The sequence below is a fragment of the Perna viridis genome, chromosome 3 (genome assembly GCF_037379345.1).
Source record: "Perna viridis isolate PV_CMFRI_1.1 ecotype Kerala chromosome 3, ASM3737934v1, whole genome shotgun sequence".
Classification (NCBI taxonomy): Eukaryota; Metazoa; Mollusca; class Bivalvia; order Mytilida; family Mytilidae; genus Perna; species Perna viridis.
In genome coordinates this window covers 59,045,623-59,063,452 of record NC_142447.1, presented here as the reverse complement: position 1 = coordinate 59,063,452, position 17,830 = coordinate 59,045,623, and the positions used below count along the sequence as shown (strand labels likewise).

The 17,830-nt window shown below is 33.0% G+C and overlaps 1 protein-coding gene across 5 annotated transcripts; it reads right to left on the bottom strand.

Moving 5' to 3' along the window:
• Positions 1 to 10,414: 10,414 nt before the first annotated feature.
• On the bottom strand, positions 10,415 to 16,803 carry LOC148623137 (toll-like receptor 4). 5 transcript variants are annotated; one of them, XM_088573687.1, is made up of 3 exons: positions 16,678 to 16,765; positions 16,378 to 16,488; positions 10,415 to 13,399 (listed from the first exon to the last, which is right to left on the bottom strand). In XM_088573687.1, exon 3 carries the CDS (start codon positions 13,392 to 13,394, stop codon positions 10,872 to 10,874), a length of 2,523 nt encoding a protein of 840 aa, XP_088429813.1. In that variant the 5' UTR covers positions 13,395 to 13,399; positions 16,378 to 16,488; positions 16,678 to 16,765; the 3' UTR covers positions 10,415 to 10,871. The 5 variants fall into 5 exon arrangements, with proteins under 5 accessions (XP_088429813.1, XP_088429815.1, XP_088429812.1 ...); XM_088573689.1 differs by lacking the exon at positions 16,378 to 16,488 and having other exon boundaries at positions 10,415 to 12,130; positions 12,425 to 13,399; positions 16,682 to 16,747; XM_088573686.1 differs by lacking the exon at positions 16,378 to 16,488 and having other exon boundaries at positions 16,678 to 16,803.
• Between the last annotated feature and the right edge of the window lie 1,027 nt (positions 16,804 to 17,830).

Genomic DNA, 17,830 nt, shown 5'->3' with positions numbered 1-17,830 from the left:
TCTTCAAATAGCTTTAAACTACTTGAAGATCTTGTTAACTTTGCCATGAGAGGAATACACTACAGAAATCCTTCAAAATATGCATTTTTTTTAAGTTATAGGTCCAAATTATGGAAAATTGGTCTTTTTGGTTGATTTTCATGTCCTATCTTGTAAAAAGTGTAGAAAATTTAGTAAAAATATCAAATATTAAACTTTGAGGGCTATATTTAACTAAATATGGTGGTAATAAGCACTTGAAATCAAGTTTTGTGTAGATTTGAGCAAAAATTAGGTTAGAAATGAGGAAAAACTCACTTTCATTACTGCGGTTAAGGCCATATCAGCATTCCCCTATGGCAACATGGAAAATCCATTACTGAGTACTTTTTTTGCTTTAGGTGCCGTTTACTGGTCATGTTTTAATGTGAAAACACTGTATTTACAAATTTAAAGCCAAATATATCACCTTTTGTGAAAATTTAAAGATTTAGGATTTTTGACATGTGATCAAGAAAAAGGGGGAGGCATGTCAGAAATAAATTTTTAAAAATAGACCAATTTCTCAGAAAATGATTACTTTTAAATTAAAACTATTTCTTCATTAATATTGTTAAAAAACAAGTTGTGATTGATATTTTTTATTTGAAAAGTCAGAAAAAGTTCTTTGCAAATATTTAATGCATTTAAGTATGGTAGAATATTGTCACTTTTTTGCTGGCACAACTTGGTTACCCTATATTTAAAAATCAAATATTTAAAAAAGTGCTTGTCACATTTCACTGAAACTTTGCAAATGCATTCAGTATGTGTGTAGGAAGAAACCTCTTTAGTTATTTATTTTTTCTAAGACAAAAAGTGACTCTTAAGATGAAGCCATGGCAAAATGAAAAGTTTCTTCAAATAGCTTTAAACTACTTGAAGATCTTGTTAACTTTGCCATGAGATGAATACACTACAAAAATCCTTCAAAATATGCATTTTTTTTAAGTTATAGGTCCAAATTATGGAAAATTGGTCTTTTTGGTTGATTTTCATGTCCTATCTTGTAAAAAGTGTAGAAAATTTAGTAAAAATATCAAATATTAAACTTTGAGGGCTATATTTACCTAAATATGGTGGTAATAAGCACTTGAAATCAAGTTTTGTGTAGATTTGAGCAAAAATTAGGTTAGAAATGAGGAAAAACTCACTTTCATTACTGCGGTTAAGGCCATATCAGCATTCCCCTATGGCAACATGGAAAATCCATTACTGAGTACTTTTTTTGCTTTAGGTGCCGTTTACTGGTCATGTTTTAATGTGAAAACACTGTATTTACAAATTTAAAGCCAAATATATCACCTTTTGTGAAAATTTAAAGATTTAGGATTTTTGACATGTGATCAAGAAAAAGGGGGAGGCATGTCAGAAATAAATTTTTAAAAATAGACCAATTTCTCAGAAAATGATTACTTTTAAAACTATTTCTTCATTAATATTGTTAAAAAACAAGTTGTGATTGATATTTTTTATTTGAAAAGTCAGAAAAAGTTCTTTGCAAATATTTAATGCATTTAAGTATGGTAGAATATTGTCACTTTTTTGCTAGCACAACTTGGTTACCCTATATTTAAAAATCAAATATTTAAAAAAGTGCTTGTCACATTTCACTGAAACTTTGCAAATGCATTCAGTATGTGTGTAGGAAGAAACCTCTTTAGTTATTTATTTTTTCTAAGACAAAAAGTGACTCCTAAGATGAAGCCATGGCAAAATGAAAAGTTTCTTCAAATAGCTTTAAACTACTTGAAGATCTTGTTAACTTTGCCATGAGATGAATACACTACAAAAATCCTTCAAAATATGCATTTTTTTTAAGTTATAGGTCCAAATTATGGAAAATTGGTCTTTTTGGTTGATTTTCATGTCCTATCTTGTAAAAAGTGTAGAAAATTTAGTAAAAATATCAAATATTAAACTTTGAGGGCTATATTTACCTAAATATGGTGGTAATAAGCACTTGAAATCAAGTTTTGTGTAGATTTGAGCAAAAATTAGGTTAGAAATGAGGAAAAACTCAATTTCATTACTGCGGTTAAGGCCATATCAGCACTCCTCTATGGCAACATGGAAAATCCATTACTGAGTACTTTTTTTGCTTTAGGTGCCGTTTACTGGTCATGTTTTAATGTGAAAACACTGTATTTACAAATTTAAAGCCAAATATATCACCTTTTGTGAAAATTTAAAGATTTAGGATTTTTGACATGTGATCAAGAAAAAGGGGGAGGCATGTCAGAAATAAATTTTTAAAAATAGACCAATTTCTCAGAAAATGATTACTTTTAAAACTATTTCTTCATTAATATTGTTAAAAAACAAGTTGTGATTGATATTTTTTATTTGAAAAGTCAGAAAAAGTTCTTTGCAAATATTTAATGCATTTAAGTATGGTAGAATATTGTCACTTTTTTGCTGGCACAACTTGGTTACCCTATATTAAAAAATCAAATATTTAAAAAAGTGCTTGTCACATTTCACTGAAACTTTGCAAATGCATTCAGTATGTGTGTAGGAAGAAACCTCTTTAGTTATTTATTTTTTCTAAGACAAAAAGTGACTCTTAAGATGAAGCCATGGCAAAATGAAAAGTTTCTTCAAATAGCTTTAAACTCCTTGAAGATCTTGTTAACTTTGCCATGAGAGGAATACACTACAAAAATCCTTCAAAATATGCATTTTTTTAAGTTATAGGTCCAAATTATGGAAAATTGGTCTTTTTGGTTGATTTTCGTGTCCTATCTTGTAAAAAGTGTAGAAAATTTAGTAAAAATATCAAATATTAAACTTTGAGGGCTATATTTACCTAAATATGGTGGTAATAAGCACTTGAAATCAAGTTTTGTGTAGATTTGAGCAAAAATTAGGTTAGAAATGAGGAAAAACTCACTTTCATTACTGCGGTTAAGGCCATATCAGCACTCCCCTTATGGCAACATGGAAAATCCATTACTGAGTACTTTTTTTGCTTTAGGTGCCGTTTACTGGTCATGTTTTAATGTGAAAACACTGTATTTACAAATTTAAAGCCAAATATATCACCTTTTGTGAAAATTTAAAGATTTAGGATTTTTGACATGTGATCAAGAAAAAGGGGGAGGCATGTCAGAAATAAATTTTTAAAAATAGACCAATTTCTCAGAAAATGATTACTTTTAAAACTATTTCTTCATTAATATTGTTAAAAAACAAGTTGTGATTGATATTTTTTATTTGAAAAGTCAGAAAAAGTTCTTTGCAAATATTTAATGCATTTAAGTATGGTAGAATATTGTCACTTTTTTGCTGGCACAACTTGGTTACCCTATATTTAAAAATCAAATATTTAAAAAAGTGCTTGTCACATTTCACTGAAACTTTGCAAATGCATTCAGTATGTGTGTAGGAAGAAACCTCTTTAGTTATTTATTTTTTCTAAGACAAAAAGTGACTCTTAAGATGAAGCCATGGCAAAATGAAAAGTTTCTTCAAATAGCTTTAAACTACTTGAAGATCTTGTTAACTTTGCCATGAGAGGAATACACTACAAAAATCCTTTAAAATATGCATTTTTTTAAGTTATAGGTCCAAATTATGGAAAATTGGTCTTATTGGTTGATTTTCATGTTCTATCTTGTAAAAAGTGTAGAAAATTTAGTAAAAATATCAAATATTAAACTTTGAGGGCTATATTTACCTAAATATGGTGGTAATAAGCACTTGAAATCAAGTTTTGTGTAGATTTGAGCAAAAATTAGGTTAGAAATGAGGAAAAACTCACTTTCATTACTGCGGTTAAGGCCATATCAGCACTCCCCTATGGCAACATGGAAAATCCATTACTGAGTACTTTTTTTGCTTTAGGTGCCGTTTACTGGTCATGTTTTAATGTGAAAACACTGTATTTACAAATTTAAAGCCAAATATATCACCTTTTGTGAAAATTTAAAGATTTAGGATTTTTGACATGTGATCAAGAAAAAGGGGGAGGCATGTCAGAAATAAATTTTTAAAAATAGACCAATTTCTCAGAAAATGATTACTTTTAAAACTATTTCTTCATTAATATTGTTAAAAAACAAGTTGTGATTGATATTTTTTATTTGAAAAGTCAGAAAAAGTTCTTTGCAAATATTTAATGCATTTAAGTATGGTAGAATATTGTCACTTTTTTGCTGGCACAACTTGGTTACCCTATATTTAAAAATCAAATATTTAAAAAAGTGCTTGTCACATTTCACTGAAACTTTGCAAATGCATTCAGTATGTGTGTAGGAAGAAACCTCTTTAGTTATTTATTTTTTCTAAGACAAAAAGTGACTCTTAAGATGAAGCCATGGCAAAATGAAAAGTTTCTTCAAATGGCTTTAAACTACTTGAAGATCTTGTTAACTTTGCCATGAGAGGAATACACTACAAAAATCCTTCAAAATATGCATTTTTTTAAGTTATAGGTCCAAATTATGGAAAATTGGTCTTTTTGGTTGATTTTCATGTCCTATCTTGTAAAAAGTGTAGAAAATTTAGTAAAAATATCAAATATTAAACTTTGAGGGCTATATTTACCTAAATATGGTGGTAATAAGCACTTGAAATCAAGTTTTGTGTAGATTTGAGCAAAAATTAGGTTAGAAATGAGGAAAAACTCACTTTCATTACTGCGGTTAAGGCCATATCAGCATTCCCCTATGGCAACATGGAAAATCCATTACTGAGTACTTTTTTTGCTTTAGGTGCCGTTTACTGGTCATGTTTTAATGTGAAAACACTGTATTTACAAATTTAAAGCCAAATATATCACCTTTTGTGAAAATTTAAAGATTTAGGATTTTTGACATGTGATCAAGAAAAAGGGGGAGGCATGTCAGAAATAAATTTTTAAAAATAGACCAATTTCTCAGAAAATGATTACTTTTAAAACTATTTCTTCATTAATATTGTTAAAAAACAAGTTGTGATTGATATTTTTTATTTGAAAAGTCAGAAAAAGTTCTTTGCAAATATTTAATGCATTTAAGTATGGTAGAATATTGTCACTTTTTTGCTGGCACAACTTGGTTACCCTATATTTAAAAATCAAATATTTAAAAAAGTGCTTGTCACATTTCACTGAAACTTTGCAAATGCATTCAGTATGTGTGTAGGAAGAAACCTCTTTAGTTATTTATTTTTTCTAAGACAAAAAGTGACTCTTAAGATGAAGCCATGGCAAAATGAAAAGTTTCTTCAAATGGCTTTAAACTACTTGAAGATCTTGTTAACTTTGCCATGAGAGGAATACACTACAAAAATCCTTCAAAATATGCATTTTTTTAAGTTATAGGTCCAAATTATGGAAAATTGGTCTTTTTGGTTGATTTTCATGTCCTATCTTGTAAAAAGTGTAGAAAATTTAGTAAAAATATCAAATATTAAACTTTGAGGGCTATATTTACCTAAATATGGTGGTAATAAGCACTTGAAATCAAGTTTTGTGTAGATTTGAGCAAAAATTAGGTTAGAAATGAGGAAAAACTCACTTTCATTACTGCGGTTAAGGCCATATCAGCATTCCCCTATGGCAACATGGAAAATCCATTACTGAGTACTTTTTTTGCTTTAGGTGCCGTTTACTGGTCATGTTTTAATGTGAAAACACTGTATTTACAAATTTAAAGCCAAATATATCACCTTTTGTGAAAATTTAAAGATTTAGGATTTTTGACATGTGATCAAGAAAAAGGGGGAGGCATGTCAGAAATAAATTTTTAAAAATAGACCAATTTCTCAGAAAATGATTACTTTTAAAACTATTTCTTCATTAATATTGTTAAAAAACAAGTTGTGATTGATATTTTTTATTTGAAAAGTCAGAAAAAGTTCTTTGCAAATATTTAATGCATTTAAGTATGGTAGAATATTGTCACTTTTTTGCTGGCACAACTTGGTTACCCTATATTTAAAAATCAAATATTTAAAAAAGTGCTTGTCACATTTCACTGAAACTTTGCAAATGCATTCAGCATGTGTGTAGGAAGAAACCTCTTTAGTTATTTATTTTTTCTAAGACAAAAAGTGACTCTTTAGGTTACAGACCACCAATTCAACCAATAAGAATTTGGAACGTACGCAAAAATAGTCCTACGCAGAAATTACCCCTGTTCCTCATAGTGCTGTGAAAACAGTTCTCATCTTATTTAAAAAATTTAAACAGTTTCTGAAAGGAAAAACATTTCTGTACATTTTATAGGTGCATTTTGCTTCTTGTGATCTGAGGCCTAATCTCCATAATGATTTTTAAATATACCCCTATCTTGTGAAAACACTGGGATTTCCCATGCTATTTATAGACCCTTCACTTCTGGTGACCAGTACTGCACTGCAAGTCTGCTAACCCCACATGCCATTCTGAGGATTGTGAGCTGACATATGTAGAATCATGCTGATATATAGTCCTCTGCAGGTTAAAGTTAAGGTAAAGTCCAGAGAAGCCATTGAATATTGTGAAATTAGCATAGAAGCCTATGGAAAGTGGAATTGGTGGTTTTTAGCCTTAAGGGTCATACAATTCCCAGACTGAAATTATGTGGAGCTGTTCTTGCTTCAGAGTTGGGTGAAACAATATGTGATCATCTGAATTTTCCATATGATGTATGTCATTATTACACTGATAGCCAAGTAGCTTTAGGATATATTTGTAATACAACTCGTAGGTGTTTCACTTATGTAGCCAATCGTGTTGAGAAAATCCATAGGATATCTAAACCATCACAGTGGTCATATATTGTGTCTGACAAAAATCCAGCTGATTTTGATACCCGATTTTGATCAGCTCCTAATGCAACACTTATCAACCAATGGATGAAGGACCTGATTTGCCTTTTATTAAAGAATCTTTGGATTCACTGAAGGAACATCTTCTAATTTCACTCAATGATGATAATGAAATTCGCCCAGAAGTTGTAGTATCTTTGAAACAGTAATGAAGGGAAATATACATTATCTGTCAGGTTCAAAGTGAAATGTATGGGAAAGAATTAGATTTATTGAAAATGCAAAAGCCAATTCATAAGGACAGTTCAATTTTGAAACTTGATCCCATTATTGATAGTCATAGAGTGATCCGTGTTGGAGGTCGTTTGAGACATTCTAGTTTGTCGATTAATGAGAAGAATCCTATTCTGATTCCTGGAACTCATTCTATTGGACACCTTCTTGTTCGTCACGTTCATGAACTTGTTAGACACATTGCAAGAAAAGTGCTTATAAGGACAATTAAAGATGGACAGCCACGTGTTTACGTCAGACCCATTACCCAAATAGTTCTTTTGTGTGCTAATGAAATTTGAAAGGGACTTTTCATTTTTTTATATAGTTAGGTAAACTATATTTTTAATCATTTGAATTTTGTGCTTATTATTATTTTGAGTGTAGTGATATATTTTATATCAGACGGGGAGTGTGCTGTTTACATACTTTATTATTCATAAAAGTTTAACTACCCTTGTAATTGGTTTCATTGATTTGGGTTTTTACAAAGTTATATTTAGAATTTGATAATTTTAGATTCGTTCTCCTTTTTGACCTAGGGTGCGCTCATTTACTAATCATTATACTTGTATCTTTGACTATTTCCCGTTTCCTGTTTTACGTATGATTGTGTATCACAATAGCATTGTACCAATTCAGTAAGATTTAATCTGATTTAGGTATCCTATATTCTGGCCTTTTTGTTTTGATAAACTTGATTTTTGACTTCAATACAGACTAAGTAATAACTAAAGGGAGATTATCAAAGTTTTTATCACACTACACTCTTCCCTATATTGTATTGTTTTTGTTTTTTGACTTATTGCTTAATTGTGTATTTTAATCAACTTTATTTTGTCAATTATCATATGGGGGGTTACTTTTTTCTCTTTGTAGCTTTTTATCGCCTTGTGTTATTTCTACATATCTACACAATCATGTCAACTTTTGTGGATATTATACAAAATGGTCATCTATCTGTCAGTCACCTGGCGGAATATATATCACCCTCTCTCCTCTCGGATATATCACACTGTCATATTCCTTATGACACTTACTGCCTGTAGTAGCGGGTGTTACGCTTCGTATCACATTCGACTTCGTCTCGGGTGATATATTTACCTCGTGTGATACTCTAGCACCCTCTTCTACAGGCAGTATGTGTATAATGATGCAGGGTTTGTAATTCAATATTTACAGACTAGAAAGATACTGTGTTATCATTTATATCTTTTAAAGCCCTGATACGTAGAATCGCAAGGTGCAACTTTCCCATTTTTTGGAGATGGATTTGTCATTCAAAACGCCAAAGTTACACACTTATAAAGCAAAACGTTATTGTTCATTTTGGTGCCGATTCGACTCGTATAGTGTAATCAGAATTCCAGTAATATTTGCCATTATAATGCTAATTTAGTCACTGACATGGTATAAGAATGGAAAACTATACAGTCATGTTTGTTCTTAACGATATGTATATAACATGATATGACAAGCAATATTTTCTTAGAAGACCGAATTTGAAAAACGGCAGATCTGTATTGAATCTTGTTTCGCATGTTCAGAGAGTAATCAAGGGAACCAAGATTATATCGGTAATCAAAAGAATGTAATACAGGGACAAAGACCAGACATGGAAAACAGACATGCACAACAAAGAACATAAAGTAAATAAAATCATACATACAAAGTAAAAAAAGCAAATGAGCAACTCAGACTCCACTAAAAACTGGGAGCATGGACCAGGTGTACCAGAAGGGTAAGCGTCCTCTGCTTTTCTAGGAACACTCACCGAGTTGCTCATAAAAAGTCGTCCGGTGTAGACGAAACAGGAAAGGAAAACTATGACACGTTGAACAAATCAGTTTTCATGACGCAGATGGATACACCGTAACGATCCATGAGTTCATGATGACCATAAAACTTCTGTAGTGATGACAACTTTGTAGCAACATAACCCTTTTCCAGAAGCCTATTTGTTAGAATTCTACCGCGATACAAAAAGTCTGTGTAGTTTCGGCAAGCTCTGGCATAACGTATGAGTTGTGATATGAACACTCCATACGCTGGTGCTGGAGGGATGTTGCCACAGATGAAAGGAAAGTTGACAATTCTGAATGAAAAGTCACCACGTTTGTCGTAAAGTTTGGTCAATAGTTTTCCTTTACCATCGATTTCAATGTGTAGGTCAATATATGAGACTGACTTCACAGTGTCTGTAGTATCCTTTATCTCAAGTTCTTTGGGATAGATGCGATAGGGTCGAGCTTTCAGTTGAATGAAAATATTGTAATCACGGGCGATCAGAATTATGACTTACTTGTGTCCAATAATAACAAGCTTATTGATGTGATTAATATGTTCAATTCAAACAATATTATAAGTAAAGCAACGCGTGTAACGGTAGCGAGTAGCACTTCAGTTGACCCGATTAAACTGAGCGATACAATGAGTTATAGTTGTTTGATGTATTATATATACCTCAAGATATTAACGACCACAACGTGGCTGTTGTTTTTATAGAATGTCCATTAAAGGGCTCAGGTCCTATTCCGAGAACTGCATAGTTATTTGACAAAGCGGACAAAGAGAAAATTTCATTAAAAATGGAGGCTTTAGATTGGAATGCACTCCTCCAAGACGAAGTAGATGTCGATTAAATGTGTCGTATATTAATTTACTGGTATTTTTCTCTCCGTCGCGACAGTGTCTTCCAAAAAAAGTTGTAACAGTTCGGAAAATGACAAACCCTGGTTTAACAATAACTTAATAAGAGAAATACGTGCACGTGATCATTTACTAAGGAAAGCAATTAAATCGGGCCTAGAAAGCTAAATATACTGATAACCCTACTAAGATATTCTGCATCTTTTCTGAATTATGACCTGCACCTAGTGAATAATAAAATATCCTCACAGTTCCGCTATGGATGTGGTACTAACATGGAAGATGTTGACCACTACCTCTTTCATGGTCCTTTATATCTAGTCCAAAGACAAACTTTGCTTAATAATTTAAAGTGACTCTTTGATACTTATCCACTTAATGCAAACATTTTACTATCTGGACGCCCAGAATTAGCGTAAGAAGAAAACATTTGTATTTTTCAGTATATAAAAGGGTCAACAGAATTTTTGTTGTATTATTTGTAAATGAAACTGATATTTTTTTGATTTTTTGCTGTGTTAAAGTTGAAGCATTCTCTGTTATTCTATTTAAGAATTGGTAATAATAAAATTTTGTTTATTGCGCGAAGTGCAAAATTTTTATTATTGCCAATTAATATAAATTAATTTTAAAACGTATTTTTATCTTTAAACATGAGAAAAGTAGCTCTGAATTTAACTGAATAGGGGCATGTCAATATTTTTTTATCCATTGAGATATAACAAATTATTTTAACCAATCAAATTACAGTATTTATCTCAAATTAATTTATATGTAAATGTATATATTGTATTTAGGAAAGGACTTAATAAGTATGATTTACTTTTGTCCAATCCATTTTGTTTTGAGGAAATAAATAGATCGATGTAGATCAACATGTGTTGCCGTAATTATTAACTGATATTTCATACTACAGAATAACTTCCACAATTTGAGAAAAAATTTGAGTTGAAAAATGTAACTGTACATTGTTTTTGTTTTTAAATATATTCTATAAATGTCTGCAGATCGACCTGCCGATCAGAGAGATGTGATATTGTAAACTGGATAGCGCATGTAGTATATATATATATATATATATATATATATATATATATATTCCATCCCTCATGGATTTATATATCATACAGTTCTGTTAATCGGACCGTGGGGAGATTGTAATCTGAATGAGTTTAAACAATTTCTATGAAAAAAATTTACGACATGACTTCCTTTAACTTTTCCCAGAACACGGTGTTACCAAATTCATCTCTAGGATATTCAATGTAAGATTGCGTTTGCACTAATTCAAGGACATTAAGCGGTAATTCATTCGTCGGAACCTGATGCAAGAAAACAAGAAACAAGATGTTTTCCTTATTTCTCGAATAAATGCTTTCTACTTTTGCCATATTGAATTCAAACATACACCAGTAAGATTTGATGTAATTCGGAGACATGATCACAATCACTTTACGGCTATCGTGAATTGCTGATGTAATATTTTCTGCTATTTCCCTTCCTGGTAAAAAGTCTCTTTTATGAATACATAATTTCATTCCTGCGTCATGTTCAAGTTTCTTAAGAAGAATATGATGTACAAATGCTCGATCACCATCCTCGTAGGAAATAAAAGCATCGTAACTATAGATCTTTTCCACAGCAATATGTTCGTTTGGATTCTTGGTAAATCTTAATTTTATCATATAATACATGTAACGGAGCTTCCATCTATTCCTATAGGCCAATCCTAATGATAACACCGTGATAAACAATATACAGAATGCGACAACTGTCATAATTAAAGGGATATAAGATGTACAGTTTTTCTCTAGAGTTTCATAAACTCTAATTGGTTTCTTCAATGGCTGTGTTTCACCGTTTGAAAGTTTGCACGTATACTTTTGTCCTTTGACAAACTTTACCTTTGTGGTAGATAGCCACTTGATAAGTTCCCTAGTTTCGCATGTGCACTTCAAATTATTATCACTAAGGTCAACTGTTATATTAGGATTATGTGCTGCTATTTGATCTAGCTGGTTTCTCGCAGTTTTTGAAAGTTGTTGTAACCTGTTTTTTGACAAATCTAGGTATGTCAATAATGTCATGTGATTCAACCTGAAATCAATATCTTCGAGCATATTGCTTGCGAGGTTAAGGTGAACCAGATTTTGCTGTCTTCTGAAGAAAAGTTCTGGTAAAAATGGTATTCTGTTTTCTGCCATATTTATACTTTTCACTTTGGATAAGTGTTGCAATATATTTCCTTTAACATCTCCCGGAAAGACGAATCCTAGAAGATTTCCCTCGATCTTTAAATCCTCAAGATTAGGGACACTTTTAAAAAATACGTCTGAAACGTTTGAACAAAAATTATATGACAAGTCCAGATATTTTGCGTGGTTAAAGATAGTTATTGGTCCAATCCAAGCATAAAATAAATTATTGCCTCCGTCTAGGCGTTCTATGGTATTCTCTGAAATTGAAAATGACGGTATGGTATATCGAAGCCGACAATTTCTATAAACGACCGTATTCAGGGTTTTGGGGAGGTAATATATGAACGAGGATGAGGCATTGAGACCTTGTAACCATTTTACAAAATGTCTCTGAGTACGCCCCGAGATATATAAATCATTGCTTTCCATTTGGTTATCGTCCTGGTGGTTCGTGCATTGTTCTTCTTGAATATATGGCGTATGTGATTCAAACAGATTTGATGCATTGATGAACGTAACTGGCAACATGCTTAATTCTAATAAGTACGTACCCCATGAAAATTCATTTGCCGATAATCCCATTTTCCGTATGGTCGGCGGTAGGAAACGCAATGCTCCACTTTCCACCAGCTGTATTCTATTACTTTCAACATATAACTCAGTAAGGTTTGTTCTTTTCAAAGGACTTAAAAGTGAAGCTAATATTCTAGTATTGAGGTCAAAAGGTTTATAAACTTGGTTAGCCTTCGCTACCTTTATCGATGTGTAAGGAAGGTCTTTGGTGATATTTGCCACTCCAGAGAATCTAAGACACATATTGCTGGAAATATCTAAGGTAGAAAGTGATGCCATCTTTCTGAACGAGCCTTGGTATATTGTGTTTATTTGACATCTAGAAATATCCAAATATTCAACGGCTGTCAGATTTTCAAATAAAGTAGGCTTTATTGTATTGACCCGACAAATTCCTGTATGTCCTGACACGTCTAAGTACTTTATATTATTACAGAATTCAGGTAAAGTTGAACCTCCACCATCTAATCGTAAGTCGGCTTTTAACACTGTTAAAGTTGGCATGTCAAGAGAACGTAGACTGGTCAAATGAATTTGGGTATTTTTAATATTAAGATAGGTAAGGGAATGCAAATATTCAAAAACGTCTCCTTTGAACACACTTATGTTATTGTTATTGAGTGTAAGGTTTGACAAGGTTTTAAGTCCATAAAAGGATTCTTTTCTTAATGTTGTGATGTAATTGAATGACAGATCCAGAATTCTTATTTCTCTGTTTTTTATAAAGTGTTTATCTCCAATACTGTTTATATCATTGTGACTTAAATCAACACTTATAGTGGAAGGCGGAAAGTTCGGAATATGTTTTAATCCACGATGTGAACATCGAACAATAATATATTTTGGAAGATGATAACACTTGCATTGCTCTTCGAACGAACACTTGTGAGCTCTGGTTATAACCACCAACAACCCAATGCAATGTAGCAGCTTTGTAAAGGTAAGCATACTAGCTAAAATAAAAATGAGCGTTCATAAACAAACATAGAACATAGAAGGAATGAATCTAATTTTTGAACATGTTAAATGGAAAAACCTGGGGTTTGCCCAAATTACACCGCTTAAAAGTGTAAACTGACCCAAACTAGTATAACCTGTTAAAAAATTAAAAACGTTCCATACAATTTAATTCCTAGTGAATGGCAGTCCAAATGTTTTTAAAAAGCTTGGTCGAAATCAAGACGACACCTTTGATATTATTTGAATCGCGGATTGTAGACCAATCGACAACAATGACGTCATACTACCAAGCCAGGTGATACAAAAATCACCTGGTTTGTTCAAAGCGGACCATCCGATAAATATAAACCTTGTTACGAATACAAATAAAATTAAAGAAACATAAATTTCGATTTTTGTTTAGCATGCTTTAAATATCTTTATTAACATGCATGTACTTTCATATTTTATAACGAGAATGTAATTGAAAAAAAATTGCACCTACAAGTAGAACTAAAGTGATTTGAACCTACAAGTTGACGTGTAATATGTAGACCTAGTGTCATTTGGACCTACAAGTCGACGGACAGTCTGTAGAATTGGTGTCATTTAAACCTATAAGTCGACGAGTAATCTATAGAACTACTGTCATTTGGACCGACAAGTCGACGGGAAATCTCTAGAACAAGTGTCATTTGGACCTCCAAGTCGACGGGAAATCAGTAAAAATAATGTCATTTGGACTTACAAGTCGACCGGAAATCTGTACAACTGATGTCATTTGGACCTACAAGTCGACGGACAATCTGTAGAATTGGTGTCATTTGGTCCTACAAGTCGACGGACAATCTGTAGAATTGGTGTCATTTGGACCAACAAGTCGACGGGAAATCTGTAGAAATAATGTCATTTGGACATACAAGTCGACGGATAATCTGTAGAATGGGTGTCATTTGAACCTAGAAGTCGACAAGTAATCTGTAGAACTAGTGTCATTTGGACCAACAAGTCGACGGGAAATCTGTAGAAATAATGTCATTTGGACATACAAGTCGACGGACAATCTGTAGAATTGGTGTCATTTGAACCTAGAAGTCGACGAGTAATCTGTAGAACTAGTGTCATTTGGACCAACAAGTCGACGGGAAATCTGTAGAAATAATGTCATTTGGACATACAAGTCGACGGACAATCTGTAGAATTGGTGTCATTTGAACCTAGAAGTCGACGGACAATTTGTTGAACTAGTGTCATTTGGACCAACAAGTCGACGGGAAATCTGTAGGAATAATGTCATTTGGACATACAAGTCGACGGACAATCTGTAGAATTGGTGTCATTTGAACCTAGAAGTCGACGAGTAATCTGTGGAACTAGTGTCATTTGGACCAACAAGTCGACGGGAAATCTGTAGAAATAATGTCATTTGGACATACAAGTCGACGGACAATCTGTAGAATTGGTGTCATTTGAACCTAGAAGTCGACGGACAATCTGTTGAACTAGTGTCATTTGGACCAACAAGTCGACGGGAAATCTGTAGGAATAATGTCATTTGGACATACAAGTCGACGGACAATCTGTAGAATTGGTGTCATTTGAACCTAGAAGTCGACGAGTAATCTGTGGAACTAGTGTCATTTGGACCAACAAGTCGACGGGAAATCTGTAGAAATAATGTCATTTGGACATACAAGTCGACGGACAAGCTGTAGAATTGGTGTCATTTGGTCCTACAGGTCGACGGACAATCGGTAGAATTGGTGTCATTTTGACCAACAAGTCGACGGGAAATCTGTAGAAATAATGTCATTTGGACATACAAGTCGACGGACAATCTGTAGAACTATTGTTATTTCTACCTACAAGACGACGGGTAATCTATTGAACTAGTGTCATTTGGACCAACAAGTCGACGGGAAATCTGTAGAAATAATGTCATTTAGACTTATAAGTCGACCGGAAATCTGTAGAACTAATGTCATTTGTACCTACAAGTCGACGGGAAATCTGGAGAAATAATGTCATTTTGACATTCAAGTCCACGGACAGTCTGTAGAATTGGTGTCATTTGAACCTAGAAGTCGACGAGTAATCTGTGGAACTAGTGTCATTTGGACCAACAAGTCGACGGGAAATCTGTAGAAATAATGTCATTTGGACATACAAGTCGACGGACAATCTGTAGAAATAATGTCATTTGAACCTAGAAGTCGACGAGTAATCTGTGGAACTAGTGTCATTTGGACCAACAAGTCGACGGGAAATCTGTAGAAATAATGTCATTTGGACATACAAGTCGACGGACAATCTGTAGAACTACCGGTATTGTTATTTGTACCTACAAGACGACGGGTAATCTATTGAACTAGTGTCATTTGGACCAACAAGTCGACGGGAAATCTGTAGAAATAATGTCATTTAGACTTATAAGTCGACCGGAAATCTGTAGAACTAATGTCATATGTACCTACAAGTCGACGGTTCTATAGTGTCATTTGGACCTATAAGTCGACGGGAAATTTGTAGAACTAGTGTAATTTAAATTTGGACCTACAAGTCGACGGAAAATCTGTACAACTGATGTCTTTTGAACCCAAAGGTGTAAGGGAAATCTGTAGAACTGCATGGTGTCATATGAACCTACATATCGACGGGCAATCTGAAAACTGGTGTCCTTTGGACCTATAAGTCGACCGGTAATATATACAACTAGTGTCATTTGGACCTATAAGTCGACGGACAATCTGTAGAATTGGTTTTCATCTGAACCTATAACTCGACGGGTAATCTGTAAAACTAGTGTCATTTGGATCATACAAGTCGATGGGAAATCTATAGAACTAACGTCATGTGAACCTACATGTCAACGGGCAGTCTGTAAAACTGATGTCATGTGAACTTACAAGTCAACGTGTAATCTGAAAAACTGGTGTCATGTGAACCTACATTTCGACGGACAATCAGTAGAACTAATGTCCTTTGAACTCACAATTCGACGGGAAATCTGTATACAGCTGACGTTATGTGAATCTACAAGTCGACGAGCAATCTGTAAAACTGATGTCATTTGAACCTACGAGTCGACAGGCACTCTGTAGAACTGAAGTGATCGGTAAAATAATTTTAATAAATTGGACACAGGCTTTTATTCTATGTTAAATTGTAACCAAGTGCTAACGTTTGTCAAACGAATCATGTTTATACTTTACCAAATAAAGCTACTTTTTCAACATAAGAATCATAACATACATGTATTTCAGTCATTGGCAGACAGTTAAAAAAAACTTACGAACTCATGAATCTTAACTTCCTCCTAAGCTTGCAATAATACTTATGTTATACTTCCTTTGTATAGATAATTAGGTCAAGTGTTGGAATATGTATGGGACTTTCCTGCGTAGATACTTCTATAAAACAATTTGTTAGTCAGAATGATCCTTTAAAAGCAGTCAAGAGGATTTGAACCACTTTATCAACTACATTTGATTTTGATGGAGGGGTTAGGATGAAATTTGAAATTTAAAACTCGGGATAGAAAATTTCATCCTAGCCATCCCCCAATAAAAATCGAATGGTTTCTCCCTGATGGTATACACTACAAACCCGATTTTTATGTGACCGGGACATAATAACAATATTTTCACTATTCGACTTGTTCTATAAATAAGCACTAGGCAAAATTAATAATTAAAGCTTTTGAAAGGTGAATGTTATTTTATTATCTTTAATTTGATACGTCTTTTAAGTTTGTAAGGCTAATGACAATTCTTAACGTAATAAGACAACTAAAGTTTATTTTTAAAGTTCAATTTTCAGCTATTTACAGCTTATTAAAATCTTGCGCTATCATAATTGTGTTCAAAATGAAAAACTATGTAGTGTAAGGGAATGCCATTTGAATTTTAAGAGGGGGCAAGGATCAAATTTGAAATAAGAAAACAGGACGATGATGTTTGGTTTTTAGAAAATCCGGAATGAACAATAGGGTAAATCCAGAATAGGCTTGAGTATTTTACCAAAACAACATGATTTTTTTATATGAAGTAATACCTTCCGAAAAGTTGCGTGTTTAGGCACCCGTCTGTCCGTCCCCCCGATGGTTTCCAGATGATAACGAAGTTAGATGAATGGATATTTTAAAATTTTACACAGTCGTTTAGTGTAATTATCCATGGCATTGAACTTATCAAGGAAATCAGTGTCAAAAAATTCTTATATCACAGTTAACGCAAGAAATCAACATACGGACAAGAGAGAAGCGAGAACATTTTTTATCAATCGCTTGATGTGTCGTTGTTTCATACAGTTTCTTTTCCCGCCAACGTTCGGGTTCTGACATTCATCGTATTTACTACTCGATTCACAAGTTAAATTATTGTTAGTGTTTATTGTCTGGTGAATGCATCGACGACTTCTTTCTCTAGATATTTTTATTTGTTTGT